Below are 17,984 nucleotides of genomic sequence, written 5' to 3' on the forward strand. Positions count from 1 at the left end.
AAGGAGTAGTCCAGTGGTGAACAACTTATCCCCTATCTTAAGGATAGGGGATAAGTTGCAGATCGCGGGGGGTCCGACCACTGGGGCCCCCTGCGATCTCCTGTAGGGAGCCCCGACAGCCCGCGGGAAGGGGGCGTGTTGACCTCCGCACGAAGCAGATGTTTAGTGTAAATCTTAAACGTAGACAACAGTATACCATGCAAAATGGGGGACGTCAATCTCAAAAAGAAAATGTAACACTGATAGGTCATCACTTTATGGTCTGTGGGAGGTCCCAGAGGTCTGACCCTCAGTAATTCTAAAAACAGTGAATAGGGCTGGCTACAGTTATCAACAGATCCCCATGGACAGGAGTGAATCTGTGCAGAAGCCATAGCACCAGACCCCCATGATCATACGGTGATTGTAAATCCTAGTGATATGCTATCACTTTAGGATGTAGGAATGTATTGTATTTTGTTTTAAATCACTTACATTCAACTTTCCCTTTCTCTCTGCCTTATATGCCAATGTAAATGAGGTAGGCCAAAAGTAAACTCTTGGGACTACATTTGACCCATTTAAAGTAATGGGATATGGATTTTGTGTATATATTGTTTTTATGTTTCAAGTATAGACAGTCATGTCTTAACTAAATAGCTTAGACTCCATAAAACATTGCTGATAGCATTGATCTGCTTCTAGACAGCTACCAGATTTACTACAGTTGTATACAGCATAGGGATGTAAGAAAAAATCGATTTGCGCGATTATCGCGATTTTTCATTTGGCGATACTGAATTGATTCAAAATATTTTAGAATCGATCCTTTTAGCATGTCCCGGGCGTCAGGAGATACAAATTCCACATTTGTGGAGCCAGGCAGGTGAATTTTTCCGGCTCGTGCAAGCAGGTCCGGATCTGACTCTGCTTACTCTGCGGCCCCCAGCTGATTTCAGTAGCCGGGGGCCGCTGATGCATCACCGCCGCTAATATCCAGCATGCGGCGCTCTGCAGTCTGTATTGAGCGGGCTCCGAACTCTTGCCCGCTCCATACTCTGCAGCCCCCGGCTGTTTTCAGTAGCCGAGGGCCGCCGCTAATAGCCAGCTGTGGCTGGCTATTAACCCTTTATCGGCACCTAAAGGGGTCTGTGAATGCTCCCTGGTGGGCTAGTGGGGTGGATCGCCCCCCCGCAGCACGATCGCGGGCGGGCAATCCACTGTGGAGGTAGCCGGAGGGCTTACCTCTGTTCCCTGCTGTCCCGTGGCTCTGTCATTGATAGAGCCTGGCTTGACTAGGCTCTATCAATGGATCACAGATCAATGGAGTTAAATAGAACTCTATTCATCTGTCTGAGGAATCTAATGATTCCTCTTAAAAGTCTAATAAAGTGTATAAAAAAAAAATGTAAGTTTTAATAAGTGTAAAAGACATTGTTTTTGAGACAGAATCGGGATATATCGCGATGTATCACCTAGACGGTATCGCAATATATCGGGATATATCGAATCGCCACACTGGTATTGCGATTCGAATCGTATCGCCAAATTTTGGGCGATTCACACCCCTAATACAGCATATACATTTGTAGATATTCCAGTAGGTTTGTTTTTCTTAATGTGATGGAGGAGGTTCATCATAACCTGGGCAAAAAATGGAACTGTTGTCCATAGCAACCAACCAGATAGCATTTTTTTTTTTTTAAATCCTTAAATAATACAAAGAAACAGCAGTCTGGTTGCTATGGTCGACTTTTTCCTCTACATGGGTTAGGACTAATCTCCCCAAAGATTTTGTTCAAATTATATGGATTAAAAAAAAAAAAAAAAATGTTGATCACTGAGCCAGAGGAGCTTAACCCCTTAAGGACCAGGCCCATTTTGTCCTTAAAGAGGTACTCCGGGGAACTAAATCAGTAGCCCATTCTTTCCCTCTCACCAACCTATGCATTTGTCTAAATATAATTCATTAGCTATATACAACAGTTTTCTTCTTTCAGCTGTCACTTACATGCAGGAAGTGTGAGAAAAATTAATTTTTTAGATCCACATTGTCTCCTCAGTGAGAGCAGCCCCTCCCATCAAGACAACATCACCTGATCTATGTCTGATTTCTGATTGGGCTAGAGCTCTGGCTGTACAGCCACACCTCCCTTCCCCCTCCCCTCCCTGTGTGAGGAGCTTGTGAGAGAAAACCTTTTTAGTCACAACTGAGCACATAGCTTCAGTTTTTCTCTTGAATATGCTGCCATTCAGAACACACAAATATTTATAGCAGGAGGAGGTATAGAAGAAAAGACATGTACAGTGGCCCAGATTTATCAAACTGTGAAAAAGTGGAGAGATTTCCCCATATGCAGCCAATCACAGCTCGGCTTTCACTTTACCTCACTTTACCCAGTGTGTGTGTGTGTGTGTGTGTGTGATCTGCAGTGTCTGCACACAGATAGTGGAAGCAGTTGACTGGCAGCCATTACACAGAGCTGAATTCTGGGAGTGGTAGTCTGTGCTGCAGATAAGGAAAAACAAGTATTTAGGAGACATCAGGGGCCAAAGTAACTGCCAAGATCACATGAATAACTACAGGGGACACAGAACAGGTATTGTGATGGCTTTGGGGCATTTTTATTTTTCTTAACTTCCCCGGAGTACCCTTTTAAGGACCAGAGCGTTTTGTCACTTTAAGCATTAATAACTCTGGGATGCTTTTACCTTTCATTCTGATTGCGAGATTGTTTTTTCGTGACATATTCTACTTTGTTAGAGGTAAAATTTTGTCGATACTTTCATCCTTTCTTGGTGAAAAATTCCAAAATTTGATGAAAAATTTGAAAATTTTGCATTTTTTTGAACTTTGAAGCTCTCTGCTTATAAGGAGAATGGATATTCCAAATACATTATATATTGATTCACATATACAATGTCTACTTTATGTTGGCATTAGAGATGAGCGAACTTACAGTAAATTCGATTCGTCACGAACTTCTCAGCTCGGCAGTTGATGACTTATCCTGCATAAATTAGTTCAGCTTTCAGGTGGTCCCGTGGGCTGGAAAAGGTGGATACAGTCCTAGGAAAGTCTCCTAGGACTGTATCCACCTTTTCCAGCCCACGGGACCACCTGAAAGCTGAACTAATTTACGCAGGATAAGCAATCAACTGCCGAGCCGAGAAGTTCTTGACGAATCGAATTTACTGTAAGTTCGCTCATCTCTAGTTGGCATCATAAAGTTGACATGTTTTTATTTTTGGAAGATATCAGAGGGCTTCAAAGTCCAGCAGCAATTTTCCAATTTTTCACAAAATTTTCTAATCAGAATGTTTCAGTGACCAGTTCAGTTTTGAAGTGGACTTGAAGGGCCTTCATATTAGAAATACCCAATAAATAACCCCATTATAAAAACTGCTCTCCTCAAAGTATTCAAAATGACATTCAGTGAGTGTGTTAACCCTTTAGTTGTTTCACAGGAATAGCAGCAAAGTGAAGGAGAAAATTCCAAATCTTCATTTTTTTACACTTGCATGTTCTTGTAGACCCAGTTTTTGAATTTTTACAAGGGGTGAAAGGAGAGAAATCTTCCTAAATTTTGTAACCCAATTTCTCTCGAGTAAGGAAATAGCTCATATGTGTGTATGAAGTGTTCGGCGGGCGCAGTAGAGGGCTCAGAAGGGAAGGAGCAACAATGGGATTTTGGAGAGTGAGTTTTTCTGAAATGGTTTTTGGGGGGCATGTTCCATTTAGGAAGCCCCTATGGTGCCAGGAGAGCAAAAAAACTCCACATGGCATAATATTTTGGAAACTACACCCCTCAAGGAATGTAACAAGGGGTACAGGGAACCTTAACACCCCACAGTTGTTTGACGACTTTTCGTTAAAGTTGGATGTGTAAATTATTTTTTTTTTTTTCACTAAAATGTTGGTTTTTCCCCAAATTTCACATTTTTACAAGGGGTAATAGGATAAAATGCCCCCCAAAATTTGTAACCCCATCTCTTCTGAGGATGGAAATGCCCCATGTGTGGACGTCAAGTGCACTGCGGGTGCACTACAATGTTCAGAAGAGGGGTCGGGAAAGTACACCCCTCAAGGAACGTAACAAGGAGTACAGTGGACCTTAACACCCCACGGGTGTTTGACGACTCTGGATGTGTAAATAATTTTTATTTTATTTTTTATTTATTTTTTACTAAAATGCTGTTCTCCCCCCCCCCCCCCCCCCCCCCCCCAAATTTTATATTTTTACAAGGGGTAATAGGAGAAAATGCCCCCCAAAATTTGTAACCCTATCTCTTGAGTATGGGAGTACCCCATGTGTGGACGTCAAGTGCACTGTGGGCGCACTACAATGCTCAGAAGATGAGTCGCATTTGCAAATTTTGCTGAAATGGGGGGGGAGGCATGTCGCATTTAGGAAGCCCCTATGGTGCCATAACAGCAAAAAAAAGTTTTTTTTGAACCGCCTCCGTGCCATGACCATACTGTAAAGCGGGGTCTGGTATAGCACGTCCCCGCTCCAGTACTGCCTGACACTTGGTTTTTTGACCAGGCCCATATGCAGCGCGAGGCCCCAAAATGTCCTCATGACCCCCCTTGGCATTTGCACAGGGAGCCTACTGATCGACCGAAATTCCCACGGAAGTACACGTACATCCTTGGTCCTTAAGTACCATGGAGCTAGGACGTACATCCTTGGTCCTTATGTGGTTAAAGGGGTTATCCAGGGAAAAACTTTTTTTTTTTTATAGATAAACAGATTTGTAAATTACTTATTAAAAAAAATCTTAATCCTTTCAGTACTTATGAGCTGCTGAAGTTGAGTTGTTCTTTTCTGTCTAAGTACTCTGAGTACACCTGTCTCAGGAACTGTCCAGAGTAGAAGCAAATCCCCATAGCAAACCTCTTCTACTCTGTGCAGTTCCCGAGACAAGGATGTCAGCAGAGAGCACTGTTGCCAGACAGAAAAGAACTCGACTTCAGCAGCTGATAATTATTGGAAGGATTAAGATTTTTTAATAGAAGTAATTTACAAATCTGTTTAACTTTCTGGAGCCAGTTGATATATAAAAAATAGTTTTTTCCTGGAATACCCCTTTAACCCCTTCCCGACCTATGACATACCTGTACGTCATGGGTGGCAAGGTGTTCCCGACCCATGACATACAGGTATGTCATGAACATTACTGCCGCTACTCGCGGCATCCCGCAGCGCCCGGAAAGATGGTGACTATCACTGATAGCCAGCCATCTTACCGTGCGACCACGGGGGGTTTCATCCCCCCCCCCCCCCCCCCCCCAGCGATCGCTGCTATCAGCTGGTCAAATCTGACTAGCTGATAGCAGCGTTTCGCTATGAGAACACTTAGCAGCGCGGTGTGTGAGTTCCTATCTCGGGGATCGGGACACACACCGCTCTGCTAAGTGTCCCTGACCCGTCCCCCGGCGTCACTTACCCGTCCGAGCGGTGTCCCGAGCGGTCCCGGCGTCCTCCATGCGGTCCCGGCTGCGCTGCGTCCCGGAGGTGAGTTTGCAGCAGCAGTGCGGCATCTTCATTGGCAGCAATGAGATCGCCGTAAAGCGATCTCACTGCTGCCTCTGAGTTTCAAAACTGCAACTCCCAGCATGCCCAGACAGCCTTTGGCTTTCTGGGCATGCTGGGAGTTGTAGTTTTGCAACATCTGGAGGTCCACAGTTTGGAGACCACTGTATAATGGTCTCCAATCTGTGCTCTTCCAGATGTTGCAAAACTACAAATCTCAGCATGCTCAGTCTGTCCAGGCATGCTGGGAGTTGTAGTTCTCTAACATCTGGAAGAGCACAGATTGGAGACCATTATACAATGGTCTCCAAACTGTGGACCTCCAGCTGTTGCAAAACTACAACTCCCAGCATGCCTAGACTGCCCAAGCATGCTGGAAGTTGTAGTTCGGCAACATCTGATCCTTCAGATATTGCCGAACTACAACTTCCAGCATGCCTGGGCAGTCTAGGCATGCTGGGAGTTATAGTTTTGCAACAACTGGAGGCACACTAGTTGGGAAACATTGTCCGTTTCCTACCTCAGTGCCTCCAGCTGTTGCAATTGTTGCAAAACTATAACTCCCAGCATGCACTGACAGACCATGCATGCTGGGAGTTGTAGTTTTGCAACAGCTGGAGGCACACTGGTTTGGAAACACTAAGTTTGGTTGCAAAACACTTGAAAGTTTATTACTTAACTTAGTGTTTCCAAACCAGTGTTCCTCCAGCTGTTGCAAAACTACAACTCCCAGCATGCACGGACAGCCAAAGGGCATGCTCGGAGTTTGCAACAGCTGGGGTCCCCCCCCCCCCCCCCCTGTGAATGTACAGGGTAAATTCACATGGGCAGGGGGCTTACAGTGAGTGTCAGGCTGCAAGTTTGCGATGCAGCAAATTTTGCGCGGCAGCTCAAACTCGCAGCGGGAAACTCGTTGTAATCCCCCACCCGTGTGACTGTACCCTAAAAAAAACTACACTACACTAACCTAAAATAAAAAGTAAAAAACACTACATATACCCCTACACAGCCCCCCTCCCCCCAAAAAATGAAAAACGTCTGGTACGCTACTGTTTCCAAAACGGAGCCTCCAGCTGTTGCAAAATAATAACTCCCTGTATTGCCGGACAGCCATTGACTGTCCAGGCATGCTGGGAGTTTTGCAACAGCTGGAGGCACCCTGTTTGGGAATCACTGGCGTAGAATACCCCTATGTCCACCCCTATGCAAATCCCTAATTCAGGCCTCAAATGCGCATGGCGCTCTCTCACTTTGGAGCCCTGTCGTATTTCAGGGCAACAGTTTTGGGACACATATGGGGTATCGCCGTACTCGGGAGAAATTGCCTTACAAATTTTGGGGGGCTTTTTCTTCTTTAACCCCTTATGAAAAGGTGAAGTTGGGGTCTACACCAGCATGTTAGTGTAAAAAAATAAATTTTTTACACTGACATGCTGGTGTTGCCCTATACTTTTCATTTTCACAAGAGGTAAAAGGGAAAAAAGACCCTCTAAATTTGTAACGCAATTTCTCCTGAGTACGGAGATACCCCATATGTGGGCGCAAAGTGCTCTGGGGGCGCACAACAAGACCCAGAAGGGAGAGTGCACCATGTACATTTGAGGCGATTTGCACAGGGGTGGCTGATTGTTACAGCAGTTCTGACAAACGCAAAACAATAAATATCCATATGTGACCCCATTTTGGAAACTACACCCCTCACGGAATTTAATAAGGGGTGCAGTGAGCATTTACACCCCACTGGTGTATGACAGATTTTTGGAACAGTGGTCTGTGAAAATGAAAAATAAAATTTTTGACTTGCACAGTCTACTGTTTCAAATATCTGTCAAACGACAGTGGGGTGTAAATGCTCACTGCACCCCTTATTAAATTCCATGAGGGGTATAGTTTCCAAAATGGGGTCACATGTGGGGGGGGTCCACTGTTCTGGCACCATAGGGGCTTCCTAAATGGGACATGCCCCCCAAAAACCCTTTCAGAAAAACTCACTCTCCAAAATCCCATTGTCGCTCCTTCCCTTCTGAGCCCTCTACTGCGCCCGCCGAACACTTAACATACGCATATGAGGTATTTCCTTAATCGAGAGAAATTGGGTTACAAATTTTAGGGTGATTTCTCTCCTTTTACCCCTTGTAAAAATTCAAAAATTGTGTCTACAAGAAAATGCGAGTGTAAAAAATGAAGATTTAGAATCTTCTCCTTCACTTTGCTGCTATTCCTGTGAAACACCTAAAGGGTTAAAACACTTACTGAATGTCATTTTGAATACTTTGGGGGTGCAGTTTTTTAATGGGGTCATTTATGGGGTATTTCTAATATGAAGACCCTTAAAATCCACTTCCAACCTGAACTGGGCCCTGAAAAATTACGATTTCGAAAATCTTGAGAAAAATTGGAAAATTGCTGCGGAACTTTGAAGCCCACTGGTGTCTTCCAAAAGTAAAAACATGTCAATTTTTTAATGCAAACACAAAGTAGACATATTGTATATGTGAATCAATATATAATTTATTTGGAATATCCATTTTCCTTTCAAGCAGAGACTTTCAAAGTTAGAAAAATGCTAAATTTTCAAAATTTTCATGAAATTTTTAGATTTTTTACCAAGAAAGGATACAAATATCAGTGAAATTTTACCGATAACATAAAGTAGAATATGTCACGAAAAAACAATCTCTGAATCAGAATAAGTAAAAGCATTCCAGAGTTATTAATGTTTAAAGTGACAGTGGTCAGATTTTCAAAAAATGCCCAGGTCCTGAAGGTGAAAATGGGCTGGGTCATGAAGGGGTTAATCCTTCACTACTTATCTAAAACAATGAAATGCAGATGTATACCAATGTATTATCAAACCTATTACTTTTACAATTATGTCAAGTGTGTTACCCCCAAATATTGTCCATGAGTACATGGAGAGCACTGTTACCAGACAGAAAAGAACAACTCAACTTGATTAGCTGAAGTTCCAGAGATATCACTAGGTCAGGAAAGTTTACATTTCCTTAAAATGGCACTTTTCTCATTTTGCCTGGTGTAAGCAGATACATTCCACTGCAGTCTTTGAGCCAAAAAACTGCCAAGTGCAAACTGGCAATATTCGGTCTGTTTACACTAGTGCCTATGGCTTCCATTTAGAATGGAAGCCATGTTGCTGTGAAGGATTTTTCATGCAATGGATAAAAGTTGTTGCCATAGAATGCCATTAAGGTGTAAATGGGATTCATCAGTGTTCTGTCAAGATCTTAATGCTCTTACAGCAAGAATATGTGATGCCCTATTCTTGCTGTCAAGTGACCAAACTCTAAATAACTGCTGTTAGTGTGTGTGTGTGTGTGTGTGTGTGTGTATATATATATATATATATATATATATATATATATATATATATATATATGTATATATATGTATATATGTATATATGTGTGTTTTTTTTTTTTTTTCATATGCTGTTGGCATTGAAGTAAAAAAAAAATTTTTTTTTTTTTTTTTTTTTTTTTTTGTGCAGGTATTTCAAGTGCGGAAAGTACTAGGAGTTCATACTGGAAAAATATTTGCCATGAAAGTACTTAAGAAGGTGAGTACCAGATTGCAGCTTTTATTTTTAGAGGCATTTTAAAAAAATGAAAGAAGCCATCCTGTATGATAGGCCAACTTTTCCTTTGCATGTGTTTTGATAAATGGCCCCCATGGTGTGACTGACTCCACCATTTGACTGTTTTGTTTAAATAGCCACTGTCATTAGGTGAAACTTCTGATGTCCTAGCGACATGTCAAAAGTTTTAATAGGAGGGAGTGTTCAAACATCTGCCAATCAGGAGAACGAGCCCAGAGGAATTCGCACAAAGAGGTTCTTCTCCATGTAAGCCTTTGAGTGTCTTGATCTCGTGAAGAGCATGTGGCAGCGTGATCTTCTCCCAGTTTGTACTCCCGATGGATGTAGGTGTGAACACTCAGACCAATGCGGATCAAAACTTTTAACATGCTAGGACATGTTAAGTTTGTCCTAATAAGGGTGCATGCACACCACTTTTTTGCTATCCAGTTCCCGTATACGGTTTTCCTTCAAAAACCGTACTAATTGAAAACCGGATGTATTGACCTAACATTGCAAACGCATCATACGGTTATGTCTGTTTGGCGACTTTTACGGTTGGTCCCGGTTTTTCAGCCGTGTTCGCAACCGGAGTATACAGCGTATCCTAACCGGATACGTTTTTATTAACATGGAAGTCACTGAGAACCGGACTAAACCGTATGAGTGTACGGTTGCATCCGTTTTAATCCCTCTGTTTTTATTATTGCACATGCAAGCCGAAAACACCACCCACCTTCTAGAATGTTCTTTCTGGAAAAACTTTATTTAAAAACAAGGCGAACATTGACAGACGTATACATTTTTTTAGGGTGAAAACGGATACAACCGGCTTAAACCGTACATCACGATTCAAACCGTATACGGTTTCAAACCGGATACAGGTTGATCTATGTGCACACGGTTAAATACGGTTGAGTCCGGTTTTTGCCTATCCGTTTTTTTTACACACAAACCTGATGGGGGAACTGGATAGCAAAAATGTGGTGTGCATGCACCCTAACAGGTACACTTTAAAGGGGTACTCAACCTCTAGACATCTTATCCCCTCTCCATGGATAGGGGATAAGATGTTGATCGCGGGGGTCCTGCTGCTAGGGACCCCTGCGATTTCTCCTGCAGCCCTGACCCCCCCCCCCCCCACATCATCAGCTGTATGGAGCAGCGTTTGCTCTGTGGCTGCTGACTCACGATACAGGGGCTGGCGGCTAGACATCACTACCCCGCCCCCTCATGATGTCATGGTCTGCCCCCTTAATGTGAGTCTATGGGAGGGGGCGTGGTCACCATCACACCCTCTCCCATAAACTTGCATTAAAGGGGCGGGGCTGTGATGTCACAAACTGCCGGCCCCTGTATTGTGAGTCATCAGCCACGGAGCAAACTCTGCTCCATACAGCTGATGACTCGGGGGCTGCAGGAGATAGGGGATAAGATGTCTAAGGGCGGAGTACACCTTTTAAGTTTGTTAAAGGGAAACTGACAGCAGAGTCACCTGCACTAACCTGAATATACAGGTACATAGTGGCCATGGCACAGGAAATGTGCACATACATGGAGGGCATTTAGATGACTTGCTGTCCATGTAATACAAGGATACCTTGAGCCCACCAGAACATGAGCTGCTTTTACAGAGCAGCTCTTCATTACAGCTCAAACACAGTTGAGAAGGCCCCTAATAGTGCATATAGTAAGGGGTTACCCACACAAGACAACCTCCTTTAAAATATAATGCTGTTTCATTGTGAACAGCATACCTGTCATCACTTGGACAGAGAAGTTCAGTCCTACTTGGAAGTGGTCTCTGATCATTTCCAGCCTTTTCTTGCCAGGATAACAGCTGTTAAAGGCAAGAAAAAAGAGAGGGAGCTTAAGAGGCCGTTCTCAACGGGGCGCAACGACAGTGTGAAAGTAGCCTTAAATGGCCCAAAAAAATAATGAAAGTATATTGGAGCACTTATATTCATAGGCACTTTTCTTTTTACAAATAAGTGCCTATTTAAATGTGTTCGTTAAAGAGCCATAAAAAAAAATCTGGTATTACAAAGGGTTTCTCATTACTTTGATCCTTAGAATATGCCGTCAATACAGATCAGACACACCCACAGTACAGGTAACTGAATGTGATTGTTAGACCAGCCGCAGCCCGTACAATGTGTCTGGTAAACAATGGAAGGGACGTAAGACCCACTGGGAGCACAGAGGATCTTTCAATCACCTGATTTGTGTGGGTGCCAAAATCCAGGCCTTTCTAATATTGTTGTCCTATCCTAAGTTCATGATTACATTTTCTGAATTAATGTGCTTTCTTCAAGATTATGAAATAACCCTTTCTAACACTGAAATTGAAAATTGTCCTTGTGTTTTTTAATTGGCTCCTAGGCTATGATTGTGCGGAATGCAAAAGACACAGCGCATACAAAAGCAGAACGTAATATCCTAGAAGAAGTGAAGCATCCTTTTATTGTGGACTTAATTTATGCCTTTCAAACTGGTGGAAAGCTCTACCTCATTCTGGAGTATCTTAGCGGTCAGTCACCTCAACTAAAGACATATTAGTAGGCATATTAGACCGCGATCACTCTTCAGTTCAGAAGCTGTCTCTGTTACTATAACTGGGAACTAGGAAAACTGTTCTGGAAAAAAGCGATGACTATAATTTTAGCTGTTGTTAAAGGGATACTCTTCCGGAAAACATCTCATCCCCTATCCAAAGGAAAGGGATAAGATGTTTAATCACAGGGTCCCGCCACTTGATCTCCGCTGTGGCACTCTAGTCATCCGGTTTACAGAGTGAACTCCGCTCTGTGCTGGATGACTGGCGACTGCAGCCGCCACACACCCTTAATTCATGACTATGGGAGGAAGCGTGACTATGTACTGGCCGTCACGCCACCTCTAATAGACATGAATGGAGGGGACGTGGCATTACGTCGCTAACACGGAAGCTCCAAGCACCCCTGTGATTAGACATCTTATCCCCTATCCTTTGGATACGGGATAAGATGTTTTCCAGTGTAGTACCCCCTTTAACGTGTCAGAATAAGTTTTAATGAGAATACCCATTTATTTTACACCTGCCTCGAATACAAGGGATCATGGAGAATTAATATATTCTGGGGAGGCAAGCTGTGGTTATATATAATCCTTACACAATTCTGTGTGTTTTTCATTTCTGACCTTCAATACATTTGGATGTGAAATGAAAATGAGGAAATAGTTTTCATTAGTGATGAAATTCAAAAAGAACGAAGGGTGAATTGCGTTTTCACCATTATAATTAGTTTTCATCACTGAAATATCCTATTCCAGACAAATCCAACTTCTGCACAGTAAAGGGCGTGGTTTCATGCATGGAAACTTTCCATGGCATAAACACATTTAAATGCATGTTTTGGCATGCTTTTCATTGATTCTAACATAACCATGCATTCTGCTTCACAGCTTAGAATCTTTGATGCACTCTACGTGAAACATGGTGCTTCTGCTTCACTTTTTAAAAAATTGCAGATCTTTTCTATGCATTTTAGAAAACGTGGTGCGGGTGCATTTTAACATGTTGTGCACCTAAATTTGCAAGATTGAAAAGTGTTCACAGAAATTCACTACAGGGAATAAAGGATTTTCAAACTGGCAGATTTCTCATCAGTGAATTCTGAAGAGATTAAAACATTTTATTTTTTCAATACACTTTTCACACTTTTGTATTTATTTATTCTCCCCATTTACTTATTTTTTCCCCCCCAAAATGTTTAGTCTGTAAACCCATATAGTTGTATTTTTATCTAGGTGGAGAACTCTTCATGCAGTTGGAACGTGAAGGGATATTTATGGAAGATACTGCCTGGTGAGTAAAATGGACTTTTTTCTATTTTAGTCCATGAAAGCTTTAAAATCAAGCAAGATTTAGACAGTTTCCTCCTTCTATTCCATCTCGGGTTAGAGTTGACCAATATGCTCACTCACATGTCTGTTCCTTTGTCTCCAATGCTAATGTCCCACTGCATCTCGTGAGTCAGGGAGATTCTTTGTTGCTTCTAAGGGAGGAATAGCCCCTAAATAAGGAATGCAAAGGATTTGTACAGAATAAGAAACATTCATTAGCTTTCGTAAGACTCAAACATACTAAGGTACATTAATGCCCCTTACATCTCTATGGGGGCACTGTTGTGACTCCTAAAAGAATAAAACTGTTAAGAATTGGTAAACTTAAGTTTTTGTGTTTCTCAAAATTATACAATTAATAAATATTAAAAACTTGAGTCTAAACTTTGGATCTGAGAGATTTTAATCAATCAGTTAGATTTGTCCTAATGTTAATTTGCTTTCTTCTGAAATGTTAGTCTTCAGTCAGGGTTCTAGGCCATTATGTAAAATAAAGGGCAAGGTCACATGTGCCATCTATTGCTGTGTATTTTCCTACTCATTGAAGTCAGCTGCATATTTTGCTACCCGTCAACTTCAATGGGTAGGAAAATATGCAGCAGCAAAGTATGGCATGTGTGACCCTACGCTAATACGTATTTACTTAATGACAATACAGTGCTGCTTTTATTTTGTTACTTTATTAATCCCAAAGAAGTAACGTTGGATTATGAGGAAACAGACACATTTTTACAGACCCTTTTTTCTTTTTAGAACTGTGTGCCATCGTAGTGAAGCCATAACAAGACAATTACAACAAAAATTTACTGTACTATAACCAAGAATTGGACGTGCAAGGGTGGTTAACCTTTTCCCTAAGAAATTAGCTGTAGGTCATTCCTATGTAGAAATGATTTATGATGTCTGGCCACCCAACATCGTTAGTAATATGCCTTAAACCATTATCTAGAACGTATTTGCAATGTGTTGAAAATGTACTGTTTGATATATATACAACAAGAAGCCAAAAAATGTAGGCTCTTAGCGCACTTTTTGATCAAAACGTGTCCCCCATCCACCATGCGGAGGTGACCTTCCTTTGGATGGGACCCTAACATGCCTATAAAAAAAAATATGCGTCAATATGCCCTGTTGTCCTTGGTTATGACAATCAAGCAGACTCAGTTCAGCTGCATATTGCTCATTAGTCTCTACTGAATATGCAAGAATTCAAAAAACAGAGCTTTTTATCTTCAAAATACAGCAGGACCCTGTCCTTAGGTTGTGTCTAGTATTGCAGGTCAGTTTCATTGACATGAATGCTGCCAAGTTGTAGTACCACACACAACCTGAGGACAAGTGTAGTGCTGTTTATTTTTTTTTTTTTTAAAGAAATCTGCTCTGTTTTTCTATTATTTCTAGATAACCCCTTAAAAGGGACTATCCAGGAATAGAAAAACAGAGCTAATTCATTTCAAAAACAGCTCTAAGTCTGTCATCAGGTTGGGTGTGGTATTGCAACTTGGCTCTATTCACTTCAATGGAACTGAGCTGTAGAACCACACCCAACCTGGAGACAGATGGGGAGCGGTTTTTAAAAGATGTTAGTTCTGTAGTTCTATTCCTGGATAACCCTTTTAAGGGGGTATTCCCATCTCATAGTGATAGCATAATGGAAGGATGTACATCACTTCCATTATCGGTAGGGTTTAACACATCTAGGAACTACACCATTTGTGGGAATAAACTATGTGCAGTGCAGTTACAGTGCTGCACCCCCTTCTTGTCCTTGCCATGTTCTGATGACAACATGCAACTTCATTGTAACAGATTGAAAGCTAGGCAATGGTAGAATTTAACATTGGACAAAGGGTAGTAAACTTCCAAGCTCATTTTTTATATATAAATTGTTTTTTTATATTAATCCATGTTTATTTTCAGCTTTTACTTGGCTGAGATCTCAATGGCTTTGGGACATTTGCATCAGAAAGGAATAATTTATCGTGACCTGAAACCAGAGAACATCATGCTTAATCATCAAGGTAGAAACAGTCACTTGCAATTCTGTCTCTTCTGGTAATATTTATCAGAAGTTAATTCTTATGCAATGTTTGATAACTTTTCTTTATTACAGTGGTAGGCCCATTACAGACATTTAAGGCATATCTACAGCATGTGCCATAAATGTTAGATAGGTACAGGTCCCAACTCTTGGATTTACACTTACAGGTATTTCTAGAATATGCACAGAATATAAATTAGTTATCCATACACAATTTTTCCAGGCCTGTATAACCATGCAACATGTGAGGTAGGCGTCAAATATAGGAGTTCATGTCCACACGATCATTTAACCCTAGAGGGCCCGTTGCTTCGGTTCTTAGAATCCAATTTGTTTCTCTCTGTAACAATTTCTTGTCACGCTGCTCTCCTGGTTTAGCATAAACTTGCTCTATACCAGCAAACCTAAGTGTTTCAGGGTTACCTCCGTGGATATCATTCATGTGGGACAAGAGAAGATGTGCTCCTTTAGCAGAACGGAAGGAGTAGAAATGCTCCCTAAATGTGTGTTACAGTGGCTTACTTCTCTCTTCCCCAATAGGATTGGATATTTGTGATTTGGGAAATATAGCATTTGGCCAACTGCTGTCTTGGGTATGGGCAGATTTAGGTTCTGTATATTTAGTACCACAGTGAAAATAGATCCTGTCTTGTGAGATTGGGAAAAGTCTTTTGTAAAAGAAGGGATTGGAAAATGCTTTTTTTTTTTTTCTATCTGCTCCATTGGGGGGACACAGACTATGGGTATATGCTGCTGTCTCTAGGAGGCTTGACACTATGGCAACAGAAAAGTCGTCTCCTACCAGCAGGGTATACCTGCCCACAGGCACCTGAGGTAATCCGTTTTAGCTTAGTGTCTTAAGGAGGTGGATATGGTCTGGAGTTCTCCAGACCAGGTCTTACGTTTTATTATTTTCCTAGTTAGGGAATGTGTTGGCTGTTTTATTCCTTTTTCTTTCCGTTTTCAGGTGGGGACTCGGGAACTGCGGTTCACTGTTTCCCCACTGCGAAAGGTGGCAGGCATCTTGGATGTACTGTTAACCCCCTCACGCCAACGGTCAGCGCTTGGGGTTGTACCTCATGGATCCGGGTCCCCCTACCTCCCTGTTAGCCTCGCTATGAGCTTGGCTTGCTGCAGGTGACAATGCTGACTAAAGACAACATTCTGAAGACTTTCATGAGGCAAGTTCTTCAGCATGAGGTGAGTATTTTTTCCCCTTTTTCTTCCAGGTAGGGACTTTCAGCCTCTGGAGACCCCCTATTTTGGTCCACCTTTGGTACACTGCCTGGATATGGCGCCTGGCATGAGGGTCTTTGTTCCCTCCTCCTTGGGGTCTCTTTATTCATGGGGTGGGGGACAATGTCTCCCCGTTCTATAGCAGTGGTGCGGAACTAACTTTAAAGATTTCAGGGAGAGCTGCACTGTCATGGCAGCGCAGCTTTAACTTTCACTTTCTTCTGGGCTTGCGGCTCAGCCGGCTGTGTATCGCGTCCGCCTTATGTCCCTGTTGGCAGCGTGGGGCTGCTGGCGGGGTGCTCATTCGCTCCGGGGCTGACAGTCCGCCATATGTCCCTGTCGGCAGCGTGGACTGCTGGTGGGGTGCTCGCCTGCTCCCTCCCCCTGTCATTCGCTCAGGGCTGGGAGCGGGCGCCATTGTCGGCCGCGTATAGAGTCCTCCTTTTCCCTGTCAGCAGCGTACTGCTGCCGGAGGAGTGCTCTCCCACTCCCTCCACCTGTTATTCGCATATATGTTCGGGGTTAGGAGCGGGCGCCATTATCAGCCGACATGTATTTTGAGCGCGGCTGGGACTTGACTCCTCCCACCCGCAGTTAGCTAAGAGCGCGAGGTTTCTTTCTTTATGGGACGCTATTGTAGCCTGGCCATTTTGATTCCTTGTCGGGCTGTAGCCCCGCCCACTCTCGGCTGCGGGAATCCTTCTCCCTCTCAAAAAAAAAAGAAGAAAAGTTACAGCGCTTAGACCAGTCCCCTTCTCTGCCAATCTGCGCTAAGTGCGCGCAGAGGTGTCTGAGAGCCAATAGACAGTCCTCTCTTCTGCTACTTTGGGCCGCATTGGCTATTCGTCTTTCTCTTCTCTGGGGAACGGTCCCTCCTAGACGGATAGCAGGAGCCCTGGTCACCTATTATTTTTGCAGGGGCCAAAATTCTACAATGCTTGGTTCTGCTGAACCACTTGTTCCACCTGCACCACTGCTTCCCCTGCTATTTCTACCCCTCTCCCAGTCTATATCCGACTTGGCTCAGGTGACAGCCTTGGAGAGGTCCACCCTACGCCGGTCCTTCAGAGGGACCCGCTCCCCTTCTCTCCATATCACCGCTCTCGCAAGCGTGATAGGGTGTATTCTCTGACTCATCCTGGGTCTCCTTCATAGGACTCTCCCTGTTGCTCCAATTTGTCACAAACGTCGCTCCTTCGGAGGACTCTTCCGTGGTCGCCGCTCTGGCTCTCCAGAACCGCGTACCCGGTCAGTGTCTCTCTCCTTCAGGACTGCCTCCACTCGTTCCCACTCACCTGGAGAACTTGTGGACGAGGTTTCCGATTTGGCATCTGACTCAGAGGACCGCACGGATGTGGCTTACGCGGTGAACTCATTGGTTTCGGCCATAAGAGACACCTTCCATCTAAAGGACCCAGGAAGTTCGGATGTGGCTCCAGAAGTTGAATTTGACGCCCTGCTGGCATCTACCTGGAGGCACCCTGACAAGAAGTTTCAGGAAACGAAGAAGGTTCAGGCGTGGTATTCCTTTGCCAAGGACCTCATTTCTCGGTGGACCTCCTCTCCAACTGTGGATCCACAGGTCTCCCGCCTCTCTAAGGCGACTACCCTGCCATTGGCTGATGTGGCGGCCTTCAAAGATCCAGCGGACAAGAAGGTGGAGACCTTGGCTAAACATGCTTTTGAGACAGCAGGTTCCTCACTAGATCTC

The 17,984-nt window shown here is 43.3% G+C and overlaps 2 protein-coding genes across 3 annotated transcripts in view; one reads left to right on the plus strand and one right to left on the minus strand.

Moving 5' to 3' along the window:
* Positions 1 to 10,951, minus strand: part of TUBD1 (tubulin delta 1) — a 77,327-nt gene extending 66,376 nt beyond the window's left edge. The window contains exon 1 of one of the 2 annotated variants that reach the window (XM_056556681.1): positions 10,869 to 10,951. The gene's annotated coding sequence lies outside the window, so the exon portion shown is untranslated. The remainder of the gene's footprint in view (positions 1 to 10,868) is intronic. The other variant, XM_056556677.1, reaches the window with a different exon arrangement.
* The window catches only part of RPS6KB1 (ribosomal protein S6 kinase B1), a 62,287-nt gene that overhangs the window by 12,277 nt on the left and 32,026 nt on the right, over positions 1 to 17,984 (plus strand). The window contains exons 4-7 of the mRNA XM_056556676.1: positions 9,025 to 9,093; positions 11,494 to 11,641; positions 12,901 to 12,958; positions 14,917 to 15,017. Of these exons, the coding sequence (XP_056412651.1) occupies positions 9,025 to 9,093; positions 11,494 to 11,641; positions 12,901 to 12,958; positions 14,917 to 15,017 (376 nt within the window). The remainder of the gene's footprint in view (positions 1 to 9,024; positions 9,094 to 11,493; positions 11,642 to 12,900; positions 12,959 to 14,916; positions 15,018 to 17,984) is intronic.

This window comes from Hyla sarda, chromosome 2, assembly GCF_029499605.1.
Source record: "Hyla sarda isolate aHylSar1 chromosome 2, aHylSar1.hap1, whole genome shotgun sequence".
NCBI lineage: Eukaryota > Metazoa > Chordata > Amphibia > Anura > Hylidae > Hyla > Hyla sarda.